The sequence below is a fragment of the Dipodomys merriami genome, unplaced genomic scaffold (assembly GCF_024711535.1).
Source record: "Dipodomys merriami isolate MVZ:Mamm:240054 unplaced genomic scaffold, mDipMer1.0.p SCAF_48, whole genome shotgun sequence".
NCBI classification, from domain to species: domain Eukaryota; kingdom Metazoa; phylum Chordata; class Mammalia; order Rodentia; family Heteromyidae; genus Dipodomys; species Dipodomys merriami.
The window spans coordinates 205,131-220,434 of record NW_027206046.1 but is presented as its reverse complement, the minus strand read 5'-3'; the positions used below and the strand labels follow the sequence as shown (position 1 = coordinate 220,434).

The 15,304-nt window shown below is 45.6% G+C and overlaps 1 protein-coding gene across 4 annotated transcripts in view; it reads left to right on the top strand.

Moving 5' to 3' along the window:
* Map2k5 (mitogen-activated protein kinase kinase 5) overlaps positions 1-14,119 on the top strand; it is a 269,496-nt gene extending 255,377 nt beyond the window's left edge. For all 4 annotated transcript variants that reach the window (XM_069995057.1, XM_069995056.1, XM_069995058.1 and 1 more), the window contains one exon: positions 13,737-14,119. In XM_069995057.1, the coding sequence (XP_069851158.1) occupies positions 13,737-13,859 (123 nt within the window). In that variant the 3' untranslated portion in view covers positions 13,860-14,119. The remainder of the gene's footprint in view (positions 1-13,736) is intronic.
* Positions 14,120-15,304: the final 1,185 nt, after the last annotated feature.

Sequence of the window (15,304 nt, the reverse complement as noted above, 5' to 3'; positions counted from 1 at the left end):
AGATGAAGTTGGTGAAGTATGTTTGCAAACTCTGAAGTCACACATGGGACCGTAACTTATTCTACCGCTTGGGTCACGTTTATCTAATGATCCTGTGTGTCCCCAACTCACCGCTTCTTGTAAGACAGATACATGTAGTGGAGCCTAATGTGACTTAGAGCAAAGCATGTTGAATGTTTACATTGAGCATCTACTGACCGCAGTTTCTTAGAAGTTAGTTTCTCCCAGACTTGTCTGTGTCTGCCTTCTATTGGCAGTGAAATGTAATGAGTGTATTGTTAGAAGGAATTGTTAGGTAGCAGTCAGTCAACAAGTTCTTGTCCAAGTCTGTGATGGGCTCAGAAAGAATATCAAGCACTATGTCCTCAGTAACACACTAAACACTCTCGTCAGGAAAATTGGGTCAGGCTGGCAGCTCAGTTCCAGCTGGTCCTCTAGGTCGCTCAGAATTGGCTTTGAAGCAAGGAAATTGAAAAGTGGTGGTACAGCAGAGGGCAGCTACCCCCCAATACCAGCCCTTTCCTAGCTACCTGAGCTCTGGTGCATTTTTGCATATGAAAATGGGGTCTCGCAAAACAGGCATTTAAATAATACAAAAGCATGTTACATGCTTAACATGTGGCATAAAATAAGTGTTCAATAAATAGTAAGAACTCATTATTGCCAGTGCTGATGGCTCACACCCATAATCCTAGCTACTGAGGAGGCTGAAATCTGAGGCTCAAGAGTCAAGCCAGCCTAGGCAGGAAAGTCCATGAGTGAAAAAGCTAAGCAACAGTACATAAGGCCTAAGTTCAAGCCCCAGTACTAGCACAAAAAAATAAAATAACTCATTGTCATCATTACTTCTAAGGAGGCGGAAGGCCTTTCAGGAGGAGAAAACAACACAGGCCAAAGCCAGAGAGAATAGATAGTGTAGAACAATCCTGGCCAAAGTGAAGAAAAACTTAGAACAAATGGGATGACATTAGCCGGGTGTTGCTGCCTGCCTCATCTGAAAGGGCAATCTCTCTCTCTCTCTCTCTCTCTCTCTCTCTCTCTCTCTCTCTCTCTCTCTCTCTCTCTCTCTCTCTCTCCCCCTCTCTCTCCCTCTCCCTCTCTCCCTCTCTCTCCCCCTCTCTCTCCCTCTCCCTCTCTCCCTCTCTCTCCCCCTCTCCCTCTCTCTCTCTTTCTCTCTCTCTTTCTCTTCTCTCTCTCTCCCCCTCTTTCCCCCACTCTCCCCCTCTCTCTCCCTCTCCCTCTCCCTCTCCCTCTCTCTCTCTTCTCTCTCTTTCTTCTACCCCTTCTCTCCCCCTCCTTCCCCCTCTCTCCTCTCCTCTCTTCCGTCTCCTCTATACTCTTTCTTCAGTGTCCTTTTTGTCACTATCAGGGAAAATCATTAGTATGCTAATCTAGCTAGCCGTCATTTTAACACTGACCTTTGCTAACCTGCCTTTGCAATTTCAGGAACTATGTTTGACTTCTCTAAAAGTAACCTTAAATTGTAGTCTTGTAAGAATTCCAGAGCTGTATCCTTCACTCCTTCTTCTAATGAGGTTATGACCAAATGCTCATTATAATTGCTTTCGACTCCTTTTAATTTTCAAGCTTATTAATCATAAGAAGAGTTATTTAAAATTGCATAAATTAATCTTAGATTAAAAGCCCATCAAAGCCTTGAAACAATTAAGAATAAGTAGGATTTCCCTGGGGCAGCAAGTTTTATTTTAATATTGTAGTCAGGTGGATATCAGAACCTTGAAGTATGGTAGTGATTAATGTATGCAAAATTTAAATGAGATTTCTTAAATGGCAAATCTAAATCACATATTGACCTAACTGTAGGCTTTAACTGCATTGTCTGTCATATATTTAAACTGTTTACTAATCAACATTTTAATTACCGTGGATGCCGCCAGACCCTAGGACAAATAAAACGTAGCATTTTAAAATGTTGCTTCAAAATCTGTTGCTCCAACTCCTGTTGGGAAGATGGCAGGTGAGGAAACTGCTTATGCTTTCCTAAACTGTAAGGGCCCTTGGAGTACTTGCCTTGCATCCTCTCCTTCAGGTTGTGCCTACATTGCCTTTGAAGTTGGTTGATATTTAATTAGAGAAAACTTCCCTTTACGTGTTTGAGCCCTAATTGCCAAACATTATTTACTTAAACAGTGTTTATCCCTAGGTCTCTAGATTCTCTCCTCTATATGATAGGAAAAGAAGATGTTTCCAGAAAGAAATCAAATTCAACTTCAGCCAACATTGGTGTTTAGACTTGCCTTTCCCTGCCCCACCCCCCTAACACATGCACCTTCTGGTCACTACCAGATGGCCCAGATTTTGCTCCGGAAGGTAGCCATTGCTATATCAAGTTTGGAAATAATTCTATTTTACAAATAATCTATGTCAAGCCAGGAGCTGGTGTCTCATACCAGTAATCTTAAGTACTCATGAGCCTGACATCTAAGGATCACAGTTTAAATCCAACTGAGGTAGGAAAGTCCATGAGACTTTTATCTCCAATTAGCCAACAAAAAAGCCAGAAGTGAGCTGGGCATTAATGGCTCATGCTTGTAACCCTAGCTATTCAGGAAGCTGAGATCTGAGGATTGGGGTTCAAAGCCAGCCCAGGCAGGAAAGTCCATGAGATGCTTATCTCCAATTAACCACCAGAAAACTGCAAGTGGTTCTGTGGTTCAAAGTGGTAGAGCATTAGCCTTGAGTGAAGAAAGCTCAGGGACAGCGCCTAGACCCCAAGTTCAATCCCCTCAACCAACAAAAACATAAGTAAAAATGTAAAAAGCAGGAAGTGGAGGTGTGGCTCAAATGGTATAGCACCAGGCTTGAGGTAAAAAGCTAAGGGACAGTGCTTAAGCCTTGAGCTTAAGCCATAGTACTTACACACACACACACACACACACACACACACACACGCACGTGCACACACACATACACACACACACACACACACACACACACCACCTTTATTTCTTTATGAGGGTAGGTGGGCAAGATCACCCAAGTGTATTGAAACTTGAGTTCCTACTTTTTGATAGGGACAATAGTGACCACCACACTGTTTCTCTTTCTGTGAAAGCTTCAACAAGATCAAGTATATAAATCGCTTAACATGTGAGGTAGAAAACTGTAGGTTCCTGCAAAATGCTTATTCCTGTCTTCATTATTGTTTAGCTTATAAACTAAGTTTACAAAATATGGCTGAGATTCAGTTAGCACAGAAGGGTATGCACTAAGTTCCCCATCTTCTAGCTGCTTCGATCCCCAGCCCTGCTGTCCAGGGACAAGCATGCTTGTCCATAGCTGGTAGATCCTAGAATCTTTCATTACTTTTATTTTGCACTTTGGTTTTTTTATTGAGTTCATCCTGTAAAGGACTCCCTTGTCCTGACTGCTTGGTATCCCAAAATGTGGCTCTGCCATAAATACTTAACCATGACCCCATTATATTAACACTTTGGCCATTTCTAGATTTTTGTTATCAACACACTCTATAGATACATTTTTAGTATAATAAATGTGAGAATGCCAGTTTTTCTCCATCTCTTCTGATAATAGATTATCAAACTTTAATCTTTGTGAATTTGATCTGTCCCAGTGGTAAAACTATCTTATTAGTTGTTTAATTTGCCTTTTTTTTATTAAGTCTAAGGATAAAAGATTTTTCATGCTTTTGGGCCAGTTGTACTTTTTCTTTTCCTTTGTAAAACTGTGTTTCTGGGGGATATGTTGTCTTCACTGTCTTTCTGAGCCTTGACTTACCATCTAGAAAGCAAGAAGATGCACATCCAACAACCAAGGTGCCATGTGCTCTCGGCCTTGTCCAGCCAGCTTTGAGGTTGCTTAGCCAATAGCTGGGGGTAAAAGACAAGACAGCCATTTCCTTTTCCCTTTGTTTGTTGTGTATCTTCCTTTCTTTCCAAAAAAAAAAAAAAAAAATGCAGGCTTGGAAATTGCAGGGCAGAGCTGGGATTGAACTTCCTTTAAAGCTGCCTGTAGACATCAGGAATATTTATTTTCTCTATTTGTTTTAAGCCTGGGAAGACTGTGGTTTTCTCAACACTGTCCTGATGGAGCCCTGACCAGCAAGCGTGCAATGCCCCTAGCCCTAATGTGCCATTAATGATAGGTTAATGTACAGTATAATGTTTTTGGGACTACGGGTTCATTACACTTCTGAGTGTGAGGTCTTTGCACAGAGCGCCCAAGGTCCCATTGCATTATATCATGCAATAAAAATACCCTTTTCATATCACACACTAATAAACTGTATTTGAAATGCTGTCTGAGGGCACTGCGGTCTTGTCTGTGGGCTGTTCATGAGTGCAACAGTTGGGATTCCTTTTTTCTATTTTGTGGTTTTGTGACATGGAATTCTGAGCCCAGGAGAACTTGGCTGGGCCCTGTATTGCATAGGAAGCAAGTTGGGTCTTCAAGCTACAGGCTCAGGGATGGGACTGGCCCCAAGAGGGGAGAATCTTTGATATATGCAAGGCAGAGGTCCATTTTGCTACCTGTGTGCTGACATAAAACCAGCCTGTCACATTAAAAAACAAAACAAACAGGAAAAAAAACTATCCAAGTGGGACACATTTAGCATTGAGCCTGTGTCAGGTGTATAAATTTCCTTGAGCATTGAGAATGATGGATTTTACAGAACTTAGACCTTAGGTGGTCATAAGCACAGGCCTTGCTCCTGGGACTTCCAGTCTCCTTGTGAAAGGTCTGGGGCTACTAGAGTTTTTTTTTTGTTCTGGTCCTGAGGCTTGAACTCAGGGTCTGTCCCTAAGCTTTTCTGCTCCAGGCTAGTGCTCTGCCACTTGACCCACAGCTCCACTTCTGGCTTTTTGGTGTTTAATTAGAGATAAGAGTTTAAGAGATTTTCCTGCCTAGGCTGGCTTTGAGCCATGATCAGGAGGCCCAGACCTGAGTATTGCAGTTTAAAGCAACCCAGAAGGCAAGTCCCTGAGATTCTTTATTTTCAGTTCACCACCAAAAAGCCAGAAGTAGTGCTGTGGCTGAAGTGGTAGAGCTCCAGCCTTGAGAAAAAAAGCTAAGAGACAATGTCTAGGCCCTGCATTCAAGCCCAAGTACTGGCACAAAACTTTATTAAAAAATTAAAATAGCTGGGTGCCCGTGGCTCATACCTGTAATCCTAGCTACCCAGGAGGCTGAGATCTGAGAATTACCATTCAAAGTCAGCCCGGACAGAGAAGGCCATGAAACTCTTATCTCCAATAAACCACCAGAAAACCAGAAGTGGGGCTGTGGTTCAAATGGTAGAGCACTTGCCTTGAGCTGAAGAGCTGAGGGACAGCGCCCAAGCCCAGAGTTCAAGCCCCATGACAAAAAAAAATTAAATTAAAATAACCAGTACCAAAAAGGACTCAAGACATTCTGCAGGGTGAATGTCTTGATCAGACGCTGCTATCTGTGAACATAGGTACTTCTTCCTCCTAATTAAAATATTGAGCCTGGGTTATATTGAATAAATATCCCTATAACAAAGTTAGTAAGGGTAGAAAGATTCACTGATCTTCCCCCTCCACACCAGGGAGTATGCCATAGCTGCAGTGTAGACTCAACAGCACAGAGCATGTAAAATTAACGCAGTTCCACTCAGTGTTGAACCTCATACCTATAATCCCAGTTACTCAGGAAGGAGAGAGTTGGAGTACTGAAGTTCAAGACCAGCCTGAGCTAAAAAGTTAGCCAGACTCTCATCTCAGCCAGTAGTGGTGTGTACCTTTCATCCCAGCTATGTGGGATAGGAGTCTGGCGTAGGCCAAAAACACAAGACCCTATCCCAAAAATAACTTCAAAGGACTGGAGGGACTGGAGTGGTTGAGTATCTGCTTAGTGAGCATGAAGTCTTGAGTACACACACACACACACACACACACACACACACACACACACACACACACACACACACACACACACACACACACACACACACACACACACACACACACACACACACACACACACACACACACACACACACACACACACACACACACACACACACACACACACAGCAAAAGCACTTGGCTTGAGATTCAGTGGGAGAAGCTTCTCTGTTGTGCCTAGGACCTTGATTGAATCCTTAGTACATGAGAAGAACCATGATAAATGGTCAGGTTGGTCTGGGCAGTAAAAGGTGACAGAAAGAAAAGAAAAAACAATGTAGCTGAGATCCTTCAAGAGGCTGGACCATATGGCTTAAGCAGTCTACTTAATTGTTGTGAGAAGAGTATGTAAATTTAAAAGATAGTTTTTAATTTTAAAAAGTGTATGGTTGGATAAGAAATGTACTCATTACCTTGCCATGTGATTGTAACCCCTCCGTACAGTATTTTCACAATAAAAATACTTATTAAAAAAAAAAAAAAGATTTCGAGTGAAAAAAAAAAAGAAGTATATGGTTGGGAAGGTGGCTTAGTGGTAGAGCGCTTGCCTTGCATGCATGAGGCCCTGGGTTCAATTCCTCAGCACCACATAAGCAGAAAAAGCTGGAAGTGAGCTGTGGCTCAAGTGGTAGAGTGGTAGTCTTGAGCTGAAGATCTGAGGGACAGTGCCTAGGCCCAATGTTCAGGCCCCAAGACTGACCAAAAAAGAAAAAAAAAGGAACTATAGAGTTAGAGTAAATCCTTTGTTTTCAGACACAAGGACTTTCAAACACTTAGGTAAGCCTCTCAGGGGTTAAATCTGTCTTTAGGACTCCTAGGACTTGAAAAATGTTACCCTGTATCAAGAAAACTAGAAGTGACAAGTTCATTTAAAAGCCTGGTTTGTCATTGTTTATCTAATTTTCAGAGTTGACACAGAAAATTAAAGCAGCTGACACTCACTCTCTGTCTCTCTGGCTCATTTCCCTGGTCCTTTCCTACCTGACCTTGCCACCACCAAATGTTCCAAAGCCAAAATATAAAACTTCCCACAGAGTTTCTGAGCTGCCCTGCAGTCATTCCAAGATTATGTCATAGGATGTCATTCCTAATGTTATTATAAAGACAAGATGAGATTATAAATCTACCCATCCAGATATTTCTTGGATTTCCCTCCCCCTTCCACTTAGGCCATAAATCTTACAAGTAATCAAACTCTGCAAAGGAAGCCAAGATAAACTTGGTCCCTATGTGGCCCCATATTTCTTTGCTGAGTTAGAGGAAGCAGGCCTGTGTCTGCTTGTGACATCACAGTGCTTGCCAGTGAACAGAGCTTTTCCTGGGTTGAAGGTTGGCATTCCAGTTGGGCAACAGTGGTTCACATCTGTAATCCTAGGTACTCAGAAGGCTGAAGATCATGGTTGGAGACTAGCCTGGGCAGAAAAAACCCGTGAGACCCCCATCTCCAAAATAACCATCAAAAAGCCAAGCCAAAGACATGGCTCAAATGGTAGAGCACCAGCCCCATAAGTGCAAGTCCCCAATTTAACCCCCTGTAGGACAAATGAAGGAATGGATGAATTCGTGTTTGAATGAATTAGTGTTTGAAAACTTGTATAATAGCACATCTTTAATTCAGTATTAGTGAATGAGTTACTTCATGGAAGTTATTCCTTTTTTAAAAAATTATTTGCTATTTCATTTTTATTTTTTTATTTTTTGGCCAGTCATGGGGCTTGAACTCTAGGCTGGGCGCTGTCCCTGAGTTCTTCAACTCAAGGCCACTACTCTACCACTTGAGCCACAATGCCACTTCTGGCCTTCGCTGTTTATGTGGTGCTGAGGAATTAAACCCATGGCCTCATGCATGGGAGGGAAGCATTCTACCACTGAGCCACCTTCCCAGTCCTCAGAAGTTATTCTGAAACTATCCATGGTAGTTATAACTGAAGCAAATCCTAGATAAAATCAAAACTTGAAGAGGGGAACTACAATTAAGAGATCTTCTTAGCCAGGCACTAGAGGTTCATACCTATAATCCTGGCTACTCAGGAATCTGAGATCTGAGGACCGCATTTCAAAGCTAGCCTGGGCAGGAAAGTCCATGAGACTCATCTCCAATTAACTACCAAAAAAAAAAACAGAAGTGGAGTTATGGCTCAAATGGAGGAATACCAGTTTTGAACAGAAAAGCCAAGTGAAAGTAAGAGGTCCTTCAAGCCCTGGTATCAACATACATACAAAAAGAGGTTTTCCTAAATAAACACTCCTCTGTACTCATAACTAGGCTACATGCATCAGAATTTAGCTTTTTAAGAAAATTCCTTTGAACATTATTACAGATATTTTAATGTCTTATAGTGTCTCCTGATATTAGCACATGTGTTCGAATTCTGTTGTGTAGTGTGTTGATATATATCATTTCTTATCTTACCTTTTTCTTCCCTTAAAAGAGCCCTTTTCCTCCTCTTTCTATTGGCTATTTCTTTTGTACTTAGTGAAATAATGCTTGCTAGAATTAGTCTTAAGTACAAGATAATTGGGTTGAATAAATGTAAGTGACCAGTGCATTGTAAAATGATTCTAGATTTCAAAGTAACTCTCAGTAAGAAATACACTGCTTGATGTTTTGTATAAATGCCAAGTTGGAAGCAATATGATCATTCTGCCTTGAATTAAACATTAGGGTGAATTTTAATTTGTTGAGGTTTTGATATTTCTTCCCCTTTTTTGTGTGTGCTGGTACTGGGGCTTAAACTCAAGGTCTGGGTGCTGTGCCTTCCTTAGCCTTTTGGGGGTTCTTTTATTGTCTAAGGAAGCCAAATAGTTGTGGATGTACCAAAGGAAGACCTAGAACTTCAAGGCTGGTTTAGGAGGTCCAGGCACACTGGTACCCTCGGCACCTCTGTAGTAAATTGAGCTGAATCAAATCAAGTCTCCTGGAAACTCAGAGACAAAGCTTATAACTAAGTGTCTGCCCTCCTCCACAGTGAATCAGACTGGGCTTCATAAGGCTTATTTGTAACCAGATAAAACATGTGTCAGTCATTCACCCTGCATGTGACTTGCAACACCACCACAGAAAACACATTTCAGGCTCCCATACACTTAATCTTCATCAACATTCCCTTGCAAACCACAGTAAATCAATAACAGAATTGTTAATACAGACTTCTTTATGTTTTTTTTTTAAATTAGTGGTTAAGTGGCTGGGAAGGTGGCTCAGTGGTAGAGCGCTTGCCTCAATTGCATGAGGCCCTGGGTTCGATTCCTCACCACATAAGCAGAAAAGGCCAGAAGAGGAGCTGTAGCTCAAGTGGTAGAGCACTAGCCTTGAGCTGAAGAGCTGAGGGACAGCACCCAGGCCCAGGCCCCACGACCGGTCCCCCCCACCAAAAAAAAAGAAGGGCTCCAATGATGGTGGCATTGTAGTGGGAGCCCCGCTTCTAATTGTTCTTTCTGCCTCCCAGGTTCTTGTCTCTGTCGCCCTATGGTCAGGGAAGCTGGTGCCATCAGCCAGAATCCTGGCTCCTGATCTAGGAGTGGGATCAGCCAGACTGCCCTTCTGCCCTGAATTGAGTTGAAAAGGCAGTGTGATGGCCAGAATAAGCCCTATGGACAGCTTTAGTTTCCTCATCTGTCAAATGAGGATAATAAGGCTTACTAGAATTGCTGAGTATTAAATAATTAGCAGTACCAGACATATAAAAATCTGAAGAGCAAGGACACAAGTCTACCTCTTTCTTCCACCTTAATTTTGTTAATTGAATAGTAGGTACTGAGTATTCACAGAGGAAAGGGAAGTCACAAGTGGGGGGAAGTTGACTTTAGGGAACACCAGCAGGCAGCAGACGGCATGATGTTTCACAGTGGAATAGCATCCTGGGTTTAAACCTTAACCTCTGTTACTTTCTAGCCCTGTGGCCTTCCCCTGCATCATAAGGTTTCCTTGAACCTTACTTTCCTTTGTCTATACAACTGGGGAGCTTTATCGAGCACCAGTGACTCATGCCTATAATCCTAGCTCCCAGAAGTCTGAAATGTGAAGAATAGCACCCAGGCCCTCAGTTCAAGCCTCCAGATTGGGGGCTGGGGGTGGAGAGGAAGCTCTGGTTGACACCAATGGTTCACATCTGTAGTCCTTACTACTCAGGAGGCTGAGATGTAAGGCTCATGCTTCAAAGTCCATGAGGCTCTTATCTCTAACCAGCAAAAAGCTGGAAATACAGCTGTGGCTCAAGTAGTAGGGCACCAGCCTTAAGCAACGTCCCAACATCTGCACACAAAATAAGTAAAATAATAAAATTGGGGATCTGGGGAGGGTTCAAGTGAGTATCCAGCAAAGCCTAACCACAGCGAGTGTGGTAAGGAGGTGTGGGCACAGCATACAGAGCACTCTACCATGCCAGGGGCACCATGAGGGCCTGCCATGTCCACAGGAAAGGTTTACTTGACAGTTCAAATGCATGATGTTAAAGAACATGATGTTCTTTAAAGATATTATATGAAGAAAAACGAATGTATGAGAAACCACAAATTGGTAAACTCCTATTTAGGATGAAACTTTGAGCCCCACTAATGACAGATAGTGATGTGTCACTGAGTGATCACTGAACTGTGGCAACTGGACAGAGACTACCACATGAACTCCTCCTGACCTCTAGCCAAACCAAGAGGCCTGCAGACTCCAGGCTTTCCTTCAGGAAGGCATCTCCTTGCAGTTACACAAGCCAGAATTCAGGCTATCAGCAGTAGAGTATTAGAGATGGAGCACCCAGCTCCAGCCAGAGCCAGACACAGCAGCCAGGCTGGGGACACATTGGATAGCCACATATTTTATGGCATACTGAAGTATCACCAGTGCCCTCGTGTGTGTGTGTGTGTGTGTGTGTGTGTGTGTGTGTGTGTGTGTGTGTGTGTGAGATAGTGCCCTCGTGTGTGTGTGTGTGTGTGTGTGTGTGTGTGTGGGTGTGATTGTACTGGAGCTTGAACTCAGGACTTGGGTGCTGTTCCTGAGCTTTTTGCTCAAGGCTAGTGCTCTACCCCTTGGGTAGCAGCCCCACTTCCAGCTTTTAGATTTTCCTGCCCAGGCTGGCTTTGAACCATGATTCTCAGATCTCAGCCTTCTGAGTGGCTAGGATTATAGGTGTGAGCCACTATCACCTAGCTTCCAGCACCCACTTCATGCTTCTCTGCTGCTTTAGTGGCTGTCTCTGATTGTTGGTTTATCCCACTTGTGCCATGTCCCACTTTGAGCCTGTCCTGCCTCTTTGCCTTTATTCTGTCTCCATCCTCTGTGACAAAGTCTGCGAGCCCAAACAGTTGGAGCCACGCTGGATGAATTGTTGCAGTTGTCCCTGTGAGAGTGCAGGAAATGAGCATGCTCTCAAACTGGTTCAGGAGGCCAGCAGTCTCTGCAGCCCTCACGTGGTACTCACTCTACCAGGCTCAGCAGACAGAGCTGTGGGCATGCTGTCTGTCTGTCTTCCTGTCTCCCAGGTTCTCTGTTCCACAGGCATCCATCCTGAACCACATGGCAGTGACCAGAGACAAAGTCACTTTTGGCAGGGTGGTATAAAGCATCGAGGACACTGCACATTGTCAGCCACATCCAGGACAGGGGAGACAGTTCCCAGCCAAGGGAGACAGGAGAGGTCCAGCAGCCTGGGCAGAATTCTTTGCCTCCTAACTACCATCAGCCCTTCCTGTAAAGGTGGAGGAATGCCTGTGTTGCCTCCATTCCCCTCCTGCCGTTCCACTCTGCTTGTTTCCAAACAGAGATAGAGCATATGGCTCCAAAGTCACTGGGCATTCTGGCGAAAGTGACACTGAATTACCCCAGGCTTGGGGATGTGGGAGGGGCCCATGGTGCTTAAGCACAGCTTCTCCCTTCATACTCTGGGAGGGCACAAGGTCACCTTTCCTGAGCCTCAGGGAGAAGAAGTGTGGACACTTGGACTTCAAGGAAGATCTCCTGTCCAGGCAGACATCAGAGGAAGCAGGCAGACAGTAGGCATATATGGGGGAAGAGAACATATGAAGGCCTTAGCCCCCACCCAGGTCTATGTCACCCATCTACCCTAGCCCCTCCCAGCCTCGGCTTCCTTGGGGCTTGACAGAGTCCCTACAGAATGCCAAGAGCAAGTCACAGGACACGCCCAGCTGGGCTCCAAGCTTGGCTGTACCATGACCTTGGGAATCTGTACCAGGTGTCCAAGCACCCTCAGAACTGAGCTTCTCAGCTCCTCTGAGCTAGATCCATGCTCTTGCTCCTCAGGACAATGTCCCTTACCTGAATTGGAGAGGACTGTGAGGGGACACAGCCAAGGCTGCAAAGTCCTGGCCTTTTTTGTCTTGTCCCCAGAGACATCTCAGTCTCACCTGAGGTCCATGCAAACTGTGCAGCCCCCTTTCCCTGTGCAGCCCCCTTTCCCTGCCCCAGCCTGGCCCTCTGCAGCTCCTGCCATTGCTGGGATTGGAGCACCATGGCCATATTCCTCCTGGCTGTGCTGGAGAGAATGTGAGGTTATTGCCTGCAAGTATGGGGCTTTGAGCACATTCCCAGGGCCTGGCTATTTGCCCAGCTGCAGATCATGGCCAGGTGTTTTAGGAAACAGCCCCTGAAATCCCTGTCTGGGATTGGGAATAAGAGGGAGTCACAGTCAGAAGCAGGGCAAGAACAGAAGCTGGGGGCTGCCACAGGAAGTCCTCATCTCCCTGTGCTCTGCTCATCCACTGTGGCTTTCTGGGTCTGTTGTCTCTCTGCTGGCTACAACATGTTTAGTAGACCAGAACGCCAGCGGATATAAATTCCTTAGGCAAGAAGCCACTTAGGGAGAAGGAAAAGAATACTTCACCAGTCTTCCTTTTGCCTGCCACCTGTTGCCAGGGTGGCCCTGTGCCTGTCACGGCTTTCTTCTTCACTTGCTGAGAACTCCCAGGTGGCTCTTAGATTGCAGGTGTATATCTTGGTACTAAATATAGCCTGGCCTGTCTGTGGGCTAAATAGGTTACTCTCAAAGACAGGCCATGTAGAAACAGAATTGGCCCCCTCCAAAGTCAACTTCGCAGCCTTGAATGGTCCACATGTGCCAAAGCATGCCTCTTCCCATCGTCCTTCTCTTGGCCCATTTTCCCTTCCCTCCAGTTGCAGGCTGGGATTTATTTACAGGGAACCCATAGAAGAAGAAAAAAATAAAAAGGGATTCACAAAGCGTCTGGCAGGATGAATGTTTGGTCCCTAGGCAGCAGCAGACTGGAAAGCTGGCCACACAGGGGGTGGGCCTTAACCGAGTATCTGAGAAGTGATGCAGAGCCAAAGAAGAGCCAGCAAGAACATGGAGTGAAGACAGATGCACCCTCAAGCTTTGCAGAGCAGGGAGCAGATACATGATGAGGAAAGCTCCAGACCCGCAGCTTACTGTCCCACCGTGGGCCCCAGTTACCTAGGCTGAGAAATGGAACTGAAAGCCGCCTTCCTTATCATACTGTATTAGGGAGAAAAAGAAAGAAAGAAAAGAAATCAGAGCCAGGTACCAGTGGCTAATCCTGTCATCCTAACTACTTAGGATTGTGGTTCAAACCAGCCCGGGCAGAATCTTATTTTCAATCTTATTTTCAAAAAGTCAGAAATGGGGCTGTAGCTCAAAGTGGTAGAATGGTAGCCTTGAGCAGAAAAGCTCAGAAACAGCACCCAGGCTCTGAGTTCAAGCCTCAGGCCTGGCACACAAACAGGCAAGAGAAAGAAGGAAAGAAAGACATCAGCTGTAGGCTGCCAGCAAACCATGGATTGCTTTCTTCCGTATGACGTATGGGCACTGGTCTCACATCTGCTCTTCTTCCCTGCAGGGCCACCCGTTCATCGTGCAGTTCAACGATGGAAATGCAGCCGTGGTGTCCATGTGGGTGTGCCGGGCACTGGAGGAGAGACGGAGCCAGCAGGGGCCCCGGGAAGCCTCCGTGGGGCGCTGACCACTCAGGACCACTTGCTAAGAAATAGCCCACCTGGGGCTCCTCTTTGCTGGCCCAGCCTCCTGCTCCTGTCTGAGATGGCCCTACCTGAGAAAAGCCCTCGAAGGGCCAGCCCCTCCGGGCAAGCCCTCAGCCCTGGTCTGGAGGCAGTGAGAACGGAGGCTCCCGTGGCCTCACACCCCTTGTTTTCCTAACACTTCCTTGTAAAGGTCAAGCCCTTCAGCAGCACTGATGGGAATAAAAGTATTACTCTTTTGGGACTCTATTGTCCAGGGAATTTGTTACCTCCCCTTCTAGATGAGGGGCAGGCGGGGCCTCCACTTGGGAAGGACGTGTGTGACCAGGCCTGCCATCCAGACACCTGCAAGGCCCTGTGTTTGATGATGAGGTTCGCTGGACAGATGAGAAATCCAAGTACAGATATGAACCAAGGAATAGATGAGCCAGAACCAGAGCTCAGATCTTAGACCTCAGAGTAGTCCCCTTCCTGAACTAGAGTCTGCCCCATGGGCCCGTGTTCCTCTGACTGTGTTAAGAGAGAAATGTGATGAGGTCATGGCCATGCAGCCTGGGCCCTGCACTCTCCTCAGCCTCGGGCCCAGACGTGACACCAGCTCTACTGCAGGTCTGGTGGGGCTGGCCAAGGAAGAAGCTTAGAGACTAAGAAAGAAACCCAAAGAATTCGGAGGAGTCAGCCCACCCCTAACCCCACCCTGCTTCCAACATCTCTGCCACAAGATGCCCATTCACTGGCCATGACCCCCACACCCAGCAAACTTCTTTCCTTGGGCCACTCATGACCATGTCAGATGATCTTTCAAGGGACAGAGGCTCAGAGACTGGTTTCTATTTGAAAGTCTAAGTGGCATTTCAGCATGTCTACAAGCAAACTGTGATCCCTCCCTATATAATCCATCTCCTCCCCCCACTGCTTTGCCATCTCTTTCTCTGTGTCCATCGAAGAGTGGGACTTGACCTTGACTCAAATTCTGTATATGTCTCTGTGTGTTTCTCTGCCTGTCTGTCTTTCTCCCTGGTCCTCCCCCCTCCCCATTCTGGGGGTGAAAACCTAAGCCCTAGAGTCGAGTCCTATTACTATACCCCCTGAATCCTTTTTCTCACCCCACATCCAGACCCCGGGAAGTCATATTGTCTTTCCCTTTACAAAGTATTAGTTCTTCCCTTCCCCATACTGGTCTAGGCCACCACCACCTCTCATCAGACCATTGGGAAAGTTCTTACTGCCCTCCTGTCCTTGCAGGCCACCCTCCACAGGACAGCTGAAGAGCCTGTTAAAACAGAAGGCACAACTTTCCTTGACCTGCCCAGAACCTCCACAGGCTTCCAAGTCACTTGGTGCCCACACTGAAGACCCAGCAGCGGCCTGTGTGACTGACTCTACAGTCTGTTCTTTCTTTTTTCTTTTCTTTATTTTTTTTGTCAGT